The sequence below is a fragment of the Typopeltis vanoorti genome, chromosome 26, assembly GCF_054136105.1.
Source record: "Typopeltis vanoorti isolate ZY-2024b chromosome 26, IOZ_Tvanoo_1.0, whole genome shotgun sequence".
NCBI lineage: Eukaryota > Metazoa > Arthropoda > Arachnida > Uropygi > Thelyphonidae > Typopeltis > Typopeltis vanoorti.
The window spans coordinates 15,346,859-15,361,229 of record NC_143574.1 but is presented as its reverse complement, the minus strand read 5'-3'; the positions used below and the strand labels follow the sequence as shown (position 1 = coordinate 15,361,229).

The following is a 14,371-nucleotide window of genomic DNA, read 5'->3' as shown; positions in this document are numbered from 1 at the left end:
CAGATCATTAAACATCAAAGAAATGAACTTTCATAACAATTACGTAATGAGCCATAACGAATAAATCACGTTAACGAGACACGCACATTGTCATGCACAATACCAATTTTTTTGTATGAATTAGAATTATCAGTTATAACCTAGTCTGTAACCTTCATTTTAGTTTACTAGTTTGTATTCCCTGAAGATGCCAATAGAAAAAGATTGGCGAAACATGTAGGAGGATAAAATAAAGCTACTTGACAAAGATTATAAAAAAAGTGTAATAGTCTTATGAGTTCTTATCACTTTCGTTAGTATCCCATAATACAAAGCACATCTCCTTCAGGACACGTATAATGCTAAGCATTATGGGAAGGGTAATGACCCAGACTGTAATGACCGTTTCGACCTTTATTGAGGTCTCTTCAGTGGGAGCCAAACCCAAAAGGTGATACCAAGGCTAAGGCAAGGCAGAAGTCATATTTTCATATGACTGTTGCTAAAAAGGTGTCAGACCTTATTATTAAATCACTTCGGATTAGAGAAAGACGTTGAAAGTTTTTTCACTTGATTGGACTATAATTTATATATTTAGTTTAATCCTTCACCCAAGTGTAAACAAACAAAGTTTGCGCCTGAAGTATCTTCAGGACTGGGGCAACTCGTGGCAAAGGTGGACGGAGTTCTCATCACTTCCGTTAGTATCTCATAATTCAAAGCACATCTCCTTGTGGTCATGTATAATGCTATGTATTATGGGGCCATTATGGAAATATGACTTCTGCATTGATTCAATCTTGGTATCACCTCTGGGTCTGGCTCCCACTGAAGAGACCTCAATAAAGTTCGAAACCGGTCTGGGTAGTGACCCTTCCTATAATGCATAGCATTATACATGTCCTCAAGGAGATGTGCTTTGCATTATGGGATACTAAGGAAAGTGATGAGAGCTTGGCCCTGAAGATACTTCAGGTGCAAACTTTGTTTGCTTACACTTGGATAAAGGATTAAACTAAATATATAATTTATAGTCTAACCAAGTGAAAAAACTTCCAACATCTTTCTCTAAATACTATATACTTGAGAAACAATTACATTTACCAAATAGTAAAATGTAATTTTAATTTTAATACATGCACTGAAGTTACTACTAAAAATATTTTATCTTCGAAAATTCATACTTAAAGATCGCCATAGAAATCAAAAACACGACCAGGAAAAAATAAAATGACAATTATCCTAAATTAACAATAAAATTCTTCTCTTAATCCATAGAAATATGTACTTGGAGAAAAGTGAAAACTCTCCTTACAATCCACGTTAATGATGATTATAAAATAATATAAAAAAAATATGCATGATTAGTTGCAAGTGGGGAAAGAAAGAAGCCAACCGATTCTACATCATGCAGTCTCAATTAGTGAATGATACTAATAAAGAAAATTGAGCAGGAATAAAAGACATAATAAGAATTTGCTAAACAATTCGCTAATACCTTTTTCGTTGTAATAAAAAAGTTACTGTGGTATATGTGTGATTCTCGAGTTATAGCAATGAAGATAGCAAAAAATAAAAACAAATTTAAAAAATAAAAATAAATAAAAACTAAACTAAAATAAAAACTAAAATACCCCTAGACCATACTACAAATGCTGCAAATTACATATCAGTTGCGTCTGATCAGATACACCCCATGGTGACTGTCTTCTAAGATGGTCAGTGTGCACTACCACCTGATGGACTTCGAAAATGCACGAAATACAGCATACCTCTTGAAACATTTTTATAAGTTTTTATCATATCCACTGTCTTCTGTATATTAACAGTTTGAGTAACCCAGAAAACAAATCTTCAATCATCTTATAGAAATCATTCTGCAGACCTGAATCCATCTTCCATTTAGATCTGTAGACTACTGCTTCTGAGCCACTCATCTACCTCTACATCCCTGAGAAACTACAGCAACTAAATTTGAACACAAGTCAGATGCAGACGTATCAAATCTTTATAAGAGCGTTAATGGCTTCATTTTTCCTAATAGTGAGTGTTTTTAAGCATCCAAGTGATCCACTTGTGCTTTTTCCATTTTTGCAATATGACCACTGAATTTCAGTTCCAGATCATGTGTAGCTCAGTGGATGTGGCTGCACGTGCCAGAAATCGACTAGCTCGGGAACCGATGGAAACAATGCTTAGAAAAAAAAACTTTCTCTAGTCGGCGATTAGACTCGAACTTAAATCTATCTTCAGGTGGTTTAGCACTGAAGAGGGCAAACCCCACTTCCACTGAGATACCCAGGCTATATCCTAAAATGTCTATATGCTTTTTATTTTGCCTACCCCAATTTACCATCACTGGCAAACGACTGATTATCATTCATTAAGTTACCTTCACTATCATTCACATAGAGATTAACAGCAATCAGCTAAGGAGTCTGCCTTGCAGCACCACTGGTCACTTGCTTAATCGTTGATGCTACTTCACTATAACTTACTCTGGTATATGCCTGAAATTACTCGGAAAGAAAGCAATGACAAATTTAAGCAAGATCTTTAATAAAGATATTAGCCTCGCAACAAAAATCAGAATCGTGAAAGCAATGGTATTCCCTGTGGTACTGTATGGATGGGAAAGTTGGATCCTGAGAAAGAAGGAAGATAGATGCATTTGAATTATGGGTTTGGAGACACTTGCTAGGAATACCATGGACTGCAAAGCAAACCAATAAATCAGTGATAGACAGAATAAACCAGATTGCTCCCTCGAAGCTATGATCATTAAGCAAAAATTGTTATATTTCGGACATATTATGGGAGCAAATGACAGTCTGGAGAAGATGATGATGCTGGCTAAAGTTAATGGAAGCAGGAGAAGAGGAAGACAAAGAATTGGATGGGTGGATGGAGTTAAAGAAGCAACTGGAATGCGCTTGGAAATTCTGAAAGACATGGTCAGGGACAGATCTGAATGGAGAATGTATGTTTATAGGATCACCAGGAGTCGAAAACGAATCGATGGAACATAACAACAATCTGCCTGACAACCGTTCTCCTATCCATACCAACAACAAATATTTATCCCATTTGCTCCAGGTCACAGTTTATCATGCAGCATCCCATCAAATGCTTTAGTGATGTCCAAGAATATCATAGTGTAGGCATTGCCTTTATCCACCACTCTATTATAAAAACAGAGTAAACGCTAACGGAAGGCCTTCCTCTTAACAAAGCCATTCTTCCCCTATCAAGTATTGCCCCACTTTTGAATTCTGACTTTAACCAACATTTCCAAAACCTTAACCACCAGTGCTAAGACAGTAAAAGGTCTGTAATTTTCAACCTATGTTTGAGATCTGCTTTTAGCTAATAGTATTATCTTACTTTCCTTCCATTCTCTTGAGACTTAAACAGCATGGCACAAGGCAATTTCCTTGAATACAGTTTCGTTGTACATTCACTCAACCACTCTACTATTCCATTAAATCTCATAGCAAGAAACACATCGAGATTTTTCAGTATTCTAAGTACCTGTAGTTTGTTGACATCAAGGCCTGCCTCGTTACGCACAGAATTATAGTCATATTGATGACGAACTTCAGCGAAATAATCACTCAGTAATTCAATTATTTCTTCGGTTCTGCCACCGTCATAATAGTAGTATTTCTTAAAGATATCGTATGATATCTTTAAGATTTTCCTCCATTACTACCACATGAGACAGCGAACGCATTCTCTGGGATTCCCTTTTGGTGTAAGCAGCTCATTTCATCTTGTAATTTGATTTTGTCTTTCTTAGCACGTTGGAAATCTTTCTTACCTGTAACTTGTGAAGTGTTCATTCGTTTGCTGATTGCACACTTTACCTTATATTCCTTCGACAACACTTTCTTTTGCAGCTCATTTTAATGATCCTACTCATTCAGTTATTACCCTGCTTCATTCTCAAAACCTTAGGAATGAGTTTTGAATTCATTGTTTCACATTGCAAATTCTCGTACTTGCGTGACCAAGTACTTGGTCACGCTCGTCATCACGTGTTTTAGGCAAATATTTCAGAATGCTGCTGGTTGCCAACAGTGTTGATCACAATGGCAAAAATAAAGAATCTTTCGAAGTTCGATAAAGGGCTTATTATGGGTGAAGTCAGCGCCATGATGAAAACAGTGGGTGACCGTCTGGATGGAGCCAATATTTTGATAACAGAGCTGACTGGTTTCTCAAAAAGTAAGATATCCTGGATGCTTAATCAGTGTAAAAATAACTCGCATTACTTGTCTACAAGGCGAAGCTGTGGTCCTAAGATGATATAAAGATCAGGAAAGAGCTTGCCTTCGTCTGAGAAGGGTGGTATGGTCAAACAAAACTTCCTGTGTGCAGCAATTGACCGAAACATTTAATGAAGGCTGTTCCTGACTCATGTCTCCAAACTATGCACAGGGAAACCAAAGAGGATCAGTACTGGCAGGCTCATGCATATGCAGAAACCACTGATTTCTGCAAACTGGAAAGATCGTGTACAGTGGTGTCAAGAACACCAGAAAAAAAGTCATGCTGTAATGAGTCAAGGTACACCTTGTTCTCTAACGATGGGTCAGCAGCGTTTGGCAGGAGCCCCATGAAGCAATGAACCCAGCTTGCCTTTTAAGCACAACTAAAGGTTCTGAAGATGGTGTCAGGAATGTTCTGTTGGCATGGAGGTCCCCTGATATTTTTCTGGTGAACGCCTGGTATATTGTAACGTAGATGCAATCCAACACCTTGTGTAATCTATACCAAATTGCATACATGTTGTAATTCGGGCTAAAGGTCCAACATGGTATTAAATAAACGTTTCTAATTGAGGGGCTGGCCTGTACATCTTATGGCACTAGTCGAGTTGTCCGCTAAGCTTAACATATTCCCCAGATCTGTACTTTCCCATAAAGTCCTTAGCCAAGATTCATTATACCTAAACACTACCCTTGGAAACAATGCATCACTCTCTCAAGCTGGAGACGAAATGGCTATCTCTTATGCGAACAAATTCTGTTATTACTAGGTCCAGCACGCTCGAACTACGAGTTTCATCCATTACATGATGACTCAAGTAGCTGTCTCTTAATAGCGTTATAAATTTCATTCCCCCTGCAACACGTTTGCTTTCTTCCATTCTATTCTACGTCTTCATAATTAAGGTCCAATACAATAATTATTGTCTTAACTCACAGAATGTAGTAAGTAACCCTTACTCTTCCTGATCTTTATCTTCTGTTAACGAAGTCTCACAAATATCTATTTTCTGACCAGTATTTACTAATCAGATAAAAATTCCTCCCTCTTGTTCCTGATAATTCTGGCGTTAATATATGCAAATATTTGAATAACCAATCGGGTCTATCAGAACCGCTTACTTCAATGCTCTCTGCATATTCACCCATCCATTTCTGCCGATCATTAAGTTTCCTAGTTCTGCTAATCAGATCTTTTGAAAAACACTTCATTCAAACAACAAATTTCAAAATTATATAGATGAAACACCAGCTTTCATTCTCCACAAATTATTAATCGAATAATTTGCTACCATGGCCTTTCTATTCAGTTTGTTCCTGTTGTAAACTTGCAATAAGCCTACAATTACTACTACTGCCTCCTTTCCTATTTCACTTAATAGCACTTTCATACTGTCCCTTCTAGACTCTTTCTCTTCTCATAATGGTTAATGAAAGAACTTGAAGCGAACGATCAAAAATGCAAACTATAACAGGTGAATCCACTTTCAATGATCCTAATCCTTTTGCAATTAACTTACATAACCTATGCAACACTTCCTTTTGGTCTACTCTCCTTGCTAACATCCTCTAGCACAGCAGTTCAATCTTTCGAAATATTGCTGAAAAATTAAAAACATGTAATAATATATAATAATGCATAAACTTGCTGGTACATCTTGGGGTGCTGATGCCAACACGCTGCGTACTACTGCACCGTCTTTGATCTATTCTACAGCAGAGTATCGTGCTCCTGTGTGGCTGCACAGCGCACGCTTCTTTAGTCGATATCCAGCTGAATCAAACTATGAGGATAATCTCTGGAGCTTTAAGATCTACTCCTGGCTCCCAACTCTCAGTAATATAGCCCCTCCCTTGCTCCGCAGGACCCAAGCCTTAAGCAAATTATGGACAAAAATAATTGGAAACAGTTCCTTGCCTATCCACCAAGATATTTCCTTCCATACTTCATAAAAGACTGAAATCCAGGCACCCTACTTGGAGTGCAATACAAATAAACTACCAGAACTTCGACCTATGCGAGTCATGGGGAGAGTATTGGTTTCAACATACCTCCAATCTTCAAATTCCCATTTCAAATCCGACATCTCGTCTGTAGGGGTTTCAATCTCCCTAGACATGTCTGGATCACTTTAAATCGGATCAGAACAGGACATGGGAGATGTAAGCATCTCTTGCATAAATGGAGCTGGTCTGATACTCCAAACTGTGAATGCGGAAGAGGGATCCAGACCATCATTCACATTGTGCTTGAGTGCTCTATCTACTCATTCTCAGGTTCTGAAGAGGACTTTTTTAAACTTACCCCAGAATCCCTGGAGTGAGTGCATCACGGATTTAAGGATCAAGTTCTGACTCCTGATTCTTAATTTTGATGTTTAGTCATTTCAACCTAGAGTACCAATTTTAATGATTTTTACAATTGTTTTTATGCTGTTTTATGTAATTTGCATGCATTATCCTGAGACCTGTACATCATATGCTAAATAAATAAGAAATCTTTTGAAAGCAGAGGACCCCTATTTTGATTTGTAAAATATGGCAGAACCCTATTGAGGGTGGTGTGTGTGTGTGTATGTGGGGGGGGGGGGGGATTATAACTAATTTTATGTTAATTTGTGTTTTTGCATTAGATACTAGAAAAGGGAACAGGTCTTATGAAAAAGAATGTATATATCAACAAAAAAAATTTTTTTTTATATGTAGTTATAAATTAAAACTACATAATAAATTTTGTTAAATATATAGTTACAATAAATTAAAGAGGCCTTTGTAGCTCAGTGGAAATGACGTTTGCATTCTCTGTGCTAAGCTGTCCAAAGTAAGGCTTAAGTTTTCCTAGTCATCAACTATAAGTAACTTCTGAGCCTTTTTTCAACTGGTTCCAACGTTAGTAGATCTCTTGCATGGGAACGTGGGTTTTTCCATCCCATAAACTTAAGCATGGTCCCTAATAGGGACCATGCTTAAGATGGCAGCACTTGTTGGTCTTTTCACCAGTTCCTGCTTATAATTAGTGATATTACTGGGTCAGCTATTGCTGATTGGCTACCAGTGGAGATGCAACCGCCAACTAAGTCTCCAAGTTAGATAGGTGTAAAACCTCCTTGCCTACTCCCTTTAAGGGAATAAAAAGCATTAGTTGATTTCTTTTAATAAATTAAACACATCGATTTTTATTTAGTGTGAAGGTCAGTGTTGTTTGACGATGAATATGTTCAAACCTGTATAACAAAAAAAAAAGTTAAAATTGCAGCCGAACAGTAAAGATATATATACCAATACATGGCATACATCAAAGCTTTTTGATGTATGCCATTCATAACACATTTGTTCACTAAAATGAATCTTTTATAGGCCTTATCAGATATTTAGTTGAAAACTAAAAATTAAAGACCAAAAAGGAATCAAAACTAGTGAAATATATACTGCACTAGGCCACCTAAAGAATGACCTAAGTTCAATTCTAGTCACTGACTAGAATAACTCTATCAAAGCATTTCTTCAACCGATTCCTGAGTTAGGCAATTTCTGGCATGGACAAACAGGTTCATAGTCCCACAAACTCAAGAAAATTTGACTAAAACATACAGTATTTCAGAAAATAACAAAAATATGTTAGGGACCAAGAGATAGCAACACTTGCCAGTCAACTCATCAGATACTGCTTATAGTGACAGTGTTGGGTAAACTATCTCTGACTACTGGTAGAGAGATGGAACTTCCCTTTTGGTGTCCAAAAGATAGCGCTAAAATCATGTCATCTACATTCTATAAAAGGCATTCGCTGATTTTATATATTTCACTAGTTTTTGATGAAGATTGTAGCTCAAGATTACACACACATTCCACTAGATCCAACATTAATTCAAAGCCGAATGTTTGTAGAAACAATGAAAGTTTCATAAAATTTGCCAGAGCATATGAGAATACAGGCCTTAGCATTGGAGTTGCCTTAGCTTGTACTACTTAAGACATGAGTATTGCCCAAGTGTCAATATAATCATCTTTTATTAGTGGATCTTTTTAAGGTTTCACTGGCCTGACAGTGAAACCTTAAAGTTCTTGATAACAGTTTGAAAAGTAAATGGGAGCTGTGACATCAAAACAACCTCCAGCTAATACTTACTATGACAAAAACAGTATTATAATGAATCAACTTACTAACACAATTTCTAAAAAATCCTGATTAAGGGTCTCCCATAAAGCAGTTCAGAAAAAAAAAATCATTGTAGCAAACTTGCACTATAAAAACTATTTCTCAGATCCTTACCAGTTCGCTATAGAGCTGACTGTATTATTCAACAGAATGACACACATACACACAGATACAATTTTACAAAAATATTATTATAAAATGTTTTATTGACTAAAACAAACACCCATTTGTAAAAACAGTCAGTGATAACATTCCTACACACTTTCAATGGATCCATAACAAAAAAATAAAATAAAATAAAAAAATAATAAAAAATCAAGCGAAAATTATGGCTTTCTTCACAGTTGACATGAAATGAAACTATCGCTCTAAGATGAAGTTATGAGTGATGACAATTCTATTCACAAAATATGGTCACTGTAGTCGTATTCTAAGTCTTTCAGGATGAATCCGTCACTCTTAGGTGTCCACTTTTTTTATGATATGAAAAAATGTTTTTTTTTTTTTTATTTAGATGATAAAAAGATGAAGAGCTAACAAGTCATCAATGATTGAGTAGCCATAAGAATCATTTTTATATTGCATCCAAATTTATGATTAGGATTGTTCTGCATAAATGCAGAAAGTTTTTGTCGAAGACCACCAACAACACTACCAACATGATTTCTTGTAACAGGGTTGCTGCTGTCTAAATTTGTAATAGCTTGCTCGATGTATCTGAAAGAAAAATCATATTTACAACAGTGATCAGAGATTAAGTATCAACTTCTTTGAAACAAAACTGTTTACTGTATTGATTAAACTAATAAACTATTTTTGGTGGCAACTATGCTTGACATGAAGCTAATTCTACCATGATTCACTGAAATCATAAGTAACACTTGCATAATACTTTGTATTACATCCAAAAAATAAAACTATTGCATATTCAATTTTTGAAATGACAAATCTCAGCTTCTGTTGACAACTTTCTACAGTAATTACGTACTTTTTAGTTTAAATAACTTTCTCACTTATGAAATAAATTCGATAATCTGCTTACATTCAACTCAAGTTTTATAGTCACAAAGACATGTTCATTATGTGGCTTTGCACTTGTTTAATCTGTTTCTCTGAATGAATGCCAGAAGAAAATGAAGTAAAACAACAGTTATTTTTGACACTTCTTTCCAAAAATTATACTTTTGGTTCTATTCGGTACCAGCACATTAATATTTTCATGCACAAGCAGAGTTTATATTTAACTTCTTTAAAAATATATCAATGATTAATCCCACAAATCAGGAAATTTCATTTTCAGTGTACCATTTTTGGATTAAGCCAGACTTGGAAACAAGTGGTAAAATAATGTATAAATTATATATAAAAAAAAAACTAAAATAGAAAATTTGCAGTAAAAAAGTTCTATTGCACAAAAATTGGCAGCATATAACAAATGAAGGAAAATGTGGGGCAAGGCTAATAAAGATCCCTAAGTAATAATAAAAGGGTTGCTGGTGCTAAACCATGAATGGAGAAAAATGAAGTCAGCAAAAATACCAACTGCAAGTGTGAATATTTGATGGGAACATGTCTTCAAGCTGAAATCGCTTAATTATTGCAATCCGATGTGCAATATGGAGTGAGGACAGTATATGTAAAGAGTATATTAACCAGATAAATATGAGGGACAAACAAGAGAAAAAAAAAGTTTAAAAACTTTTTATTCTAGTACACATACTACTCTTTATATCTGTACAAAAGAGTGCCATAAATCAATCTTATATTTGGAACATATTTAATTTGCATTATGAACATCAAATGCATTGCTATGACACTCATACAATTCACAGATCCTATTCTCTACAGATAATCCACCATTGTAATAAATACCTGCAGTTGTTGATCCACAGATTGTGCAATATACCTAATTCATTGGAATTTCACTAAAACCAAATGCATTTTGTAGAAAGAAACTGATTTTTTTCAATTATATGCAAGTGCAATTATAAAGCATAAATAATTGAGAAAATAGCAATCTCACAAAAAACACACACAGCCTGTGAATTTTTTGTAATGTCACGACCAAATAATGTGGGCAACACATTACTTTGCTTCTGTGCAGGTGCTCATACGTTTTTCTGTAAACATACCATGAACAGCATTCAATATTTGTGACTTCTAGAGAATTCTCATTTGTGGCATCCACACATCTGAAGCATTTTTAAGCAGTGTGACATTAACAGGTTCAATGGCAACAATATCTAAATCATCCCTTAGCTAAAAAAAAAAAAAAAGAGAGAGAGAAAAATAAGTAACACCAAAAGTAACTCTGGGTGAAAAGAGATGAATAAAAACGGAATCTCTTTGATATCTTGAGCAAACTGTCCCTACAACTATCACTAAAAATTTCTAGAGGTTCCAGAATATCAATGTGGACAATGTATCAAACTACCATAACAACTACAACAGTATATTTGTTTGAAAGCTCCACTCTTGGATAACAGGAAAAGACTGGTCATGATCACAATTGATTACCCTAAACTCAGTCAATTTTTATCCTGAGATTAGCTGTTGTTCCCAGCTATTTTAAATTAAAGTGGTCAGGAGAAAAGGATTCAGTGTAGAATTTTGGTCATGCCAGATGGTTTAATATTTGATTTAAAACAAAAATGCTTATAATTTTCCAGTAGGAAACCTGACAGACATAATTTAAAGTCTTCAGTATCATAGGACTTGTGTTTTTGCACTATGTTGCTCCAACATGACTTTTTGGCAGTAGTCCATAGAACATGCTTGCTGATAAAACACAGTAGAATGCACTTGCTATAATAAAGCCACAAAGACTTAACAGTTAATTACAGAGATTTTCAGCAAAAAAGTATTTTCATCTGAGGCTTAGTTCTCAGGAATAAACATTCTTTCAAAGCAAATTCATTGAGGAACAACTACGAGTTTTTATCTATCCCTTAGAGAAAGCGTTAGGTGAGCCTCTGAAGAACTTGACAAAATGCTCATGGTGGGGAGCAGTCATTTTTTCATTTTGTATTTTATTTTTTTTTTTAAAAATGATTCCTACTCATGAAAGATTGCAAACCTTTTGAGTATTAGTACCATGTGTGTGTGTGTGTGCTAAGAATTTCTTTTTTTAAATTAATTTTACACAGTTTTGCATTTTTATTCATTTTTATCATCATACATACACCATGCTCTAGAGGTCAAACATGGAACTTTTCCAGGCCTCCAATGTCTGGGGTGATGGTCTCATATCAGGTAATGAAACTCAACTGTCACCTAAAGACAATTACAAAACATCCATGGTCATGGCAGGATTCAAACCCACAACCTGATGGCTGGAAAGTGAAAACACTAGCCACATGGCAAATCAGGTTGGTATTTGTTATTACAAAATGAAAAAATAAGATGCCTTGGAAAGAAGAGCATCCATAGCCCAACTAAGTAGTAACAATATGCTGTGGTTGGAATGACATATTTGAATCCTATCTAGGAAGCCAGGAATCTTTATAAGGACTTCTCAACTGAAGGTGAGTTAGCCAATCATGCATGAAGGTGTTAAGGTTTTCTCCTTCTGGAAACTCAGAGTTTCATCCATCAGCATAACTAGCAGTCCATGCAGACAGGATTAACTACCACAATCATAACATTATTTTAAATGAAACCAATTACTTGACTGTGATAAACCACTGAGCTTTACAAATTAAGAGCAAGAAGATTTGGGATTTAGTATTACTATTTCTCTATAGCTATAACCCACTTATCGGGGTTCCTTTTTCGGGTCTTTCCCCTCATCTTTTGCGCTAATTATTTACTTACTCCACAATCTTCAATGTCTTCTCTTACTACCTCTAATCAAGGCTTTCTTGGGCTTTTCCTTCTCTGTGGTAAATCCACCAGTAACCCTATTTTAATTATTCTATCTCCAATCCTCTTTCTACATGCCCAAACTACCATGGCAAATTTGGTGCATCTTTATGCCAATGGTAGCCATCTTTAGATTCTTCCCTCCCCCTTCCCACCACTCTAATAACTATTTCTGATCCTGTATTTCAGGTTATCTCCAACAAACATTCACTGAGATGCAGACGTTAAAGCTTCTGCATCTTTGCTCATATTTTTTTCTTTACATCTCAATATTCTGTTCCATAAATTACAGCCAGTCTATGTTATGGACCAGCATCCCATCCTTGATAACTGATAAGCTTTAACTCTTTCATCAAGTCTTATCAACACTCTTCGATCATAATACCATACTGATATCTCTCCATTGCCTATTCTATTTGTAATCTTACCGCCAATCCTCCATTCTTTTGCAAAACTAAACCTATGTTACTTAAACCTGTGAGGGTTTCTTTGCATGGAGGGTGGTTGAACCGTGGAATGCATTGCCTGATAGAGTGGTGAGAGCAGGAACGGTCAATGAGTGGTATGATAGACTGTGTTTCCTATGAAGGACCTCCCACAATGAGTCTTTTGACTCCATGGAGGCCTGAATAATAATAATAATAATAATAAACTGAAATTAATTCTTCCAGTTCGCTCTGAAAGTAGAACCTAAGTAGCATTCATGTTTTTTCTCCTCATTAAAGATGTCTATCATATATTTATCTTACAGTCATTAATCCTTAACCTAAGTCAGTGTTCTCAATGGTGATTTAACCACCTTAACAATGTTGCTATTAAAATTCACTTTACTATTCACATTATACCCAGGATTCCAGCATCACTGATCACTTCCTGCAAATTCCCAGTAATATCATTCTGTTTACAATGTCTTCAGTCCAAAATGCATAATCTTGCACTTAACATTAAACTGACATCTCCCCATTGAACCAGTCTGTAAGGATTACGTATATGTCCTTTATTACTTGACCCAACTTAGCATTGGATACCACCATCTAGTTTCTTACAACTGTGTTCTGCACAACCATAGGGCTCCTCCAAAACTTGTAGGAATTCTCCCATGCATACACATATTTATAACTTGCATTAGATGTATTTTCTGAAAAAAAAAAAAATTCAATGAATGGGGAAAATACTAATTCTTATTAAAATGACTTATTTCTAGAATAAGTATGTTACTTTATTATTTGTAATTTTATGTACCATGTTTTCTTGATTAAAATATTTTGCAGGTAATAATGGTTCATTATCATAATTCCTTTGTGATAATTTTTTTATTAAATTTTCACAGGGATTCCCTGAAAAAATAAATATTTTCTTATGTAGGGTTCTGCAGTCTCAAAAAGTGTAAGAAGCACTATCTTGACAATCCTCGATATCATTAATGTACAAGTCGAACAACAATGGTCCATGTCAAGAACTCTCTAAGCCTCTGCATCACCAAACAACATTTTTAGATATCTGTCAGTCACTTGTTTATCCATCATCTTTTTTCCATGGTATTATAGCACCAAAACAATAAATCATAAAGATGTTAGGTGACGCATACTGGATTTCATACCAGCATTTTCAGAGAACATTTACTTGTTACAATATAGGAGAATCATTATGTTGGAAGTTTAATGGATTTTTTACAACACTCAAAAAGAATTAAAATAGAATTTAATACTTCCTATATTTCGTCCTAGTGACTAGAACATCTACTGGGATTACAAAAACAATTAATGTAACATGCACACAAAAACTTACAATACTAAATCATGGATTACAAACTTACAATACAATAACAAGTACAACCTACACACAGCATATAAGCCCCACCGCAAACTTGCTACCCTTATCCATGCTACGCAAGATCAGCTCCCTCCTCTCTCTCTGCCTGGAGTTTACAAAGCCCTGTTCCTGTAAGCTGGTGTACTTTGGACAGACAGGCAGATCAGCATCCATTCGCCTGGAGTCGTACATCATTAAACACAACTATGGCCATTCAGGCTTGGCTGACCATGTGTTGGACACCACCCACAGATTATCATGGAAGAAAACCACCATGCTCCACCACAGC

The 14,371-nt window shown here is 35.5% G+C and overlaps 1 protein-coding gene across 1 annotated transcript in view; it reads right to left on the bottom strand.

Annotated features, from left to right (window-relative positions):
• Window positions 1–8,621: 8,621 nt before the first annotated feature.
• The window catches only part of LOC150092350 (enhancer of mRNA-decapping protein 4-like), a 53,710-nt gene continuing 47,960 nt past the window's right edge, over window positions 8,622–14,371 (bottom strand). The window contains exon 3 of the mRNA XM_090414849.1: window positions 8,622–9,126. Within this exon, the coding sequence (XP_090270975.1) occupies window positions 8,943–9,126 (184 nt within the window). The 3' untranslated portion in view covers window positions 8,622–8,942. The remainder of the gene's footprint in view (window positions 9,127–14,371) is intronic.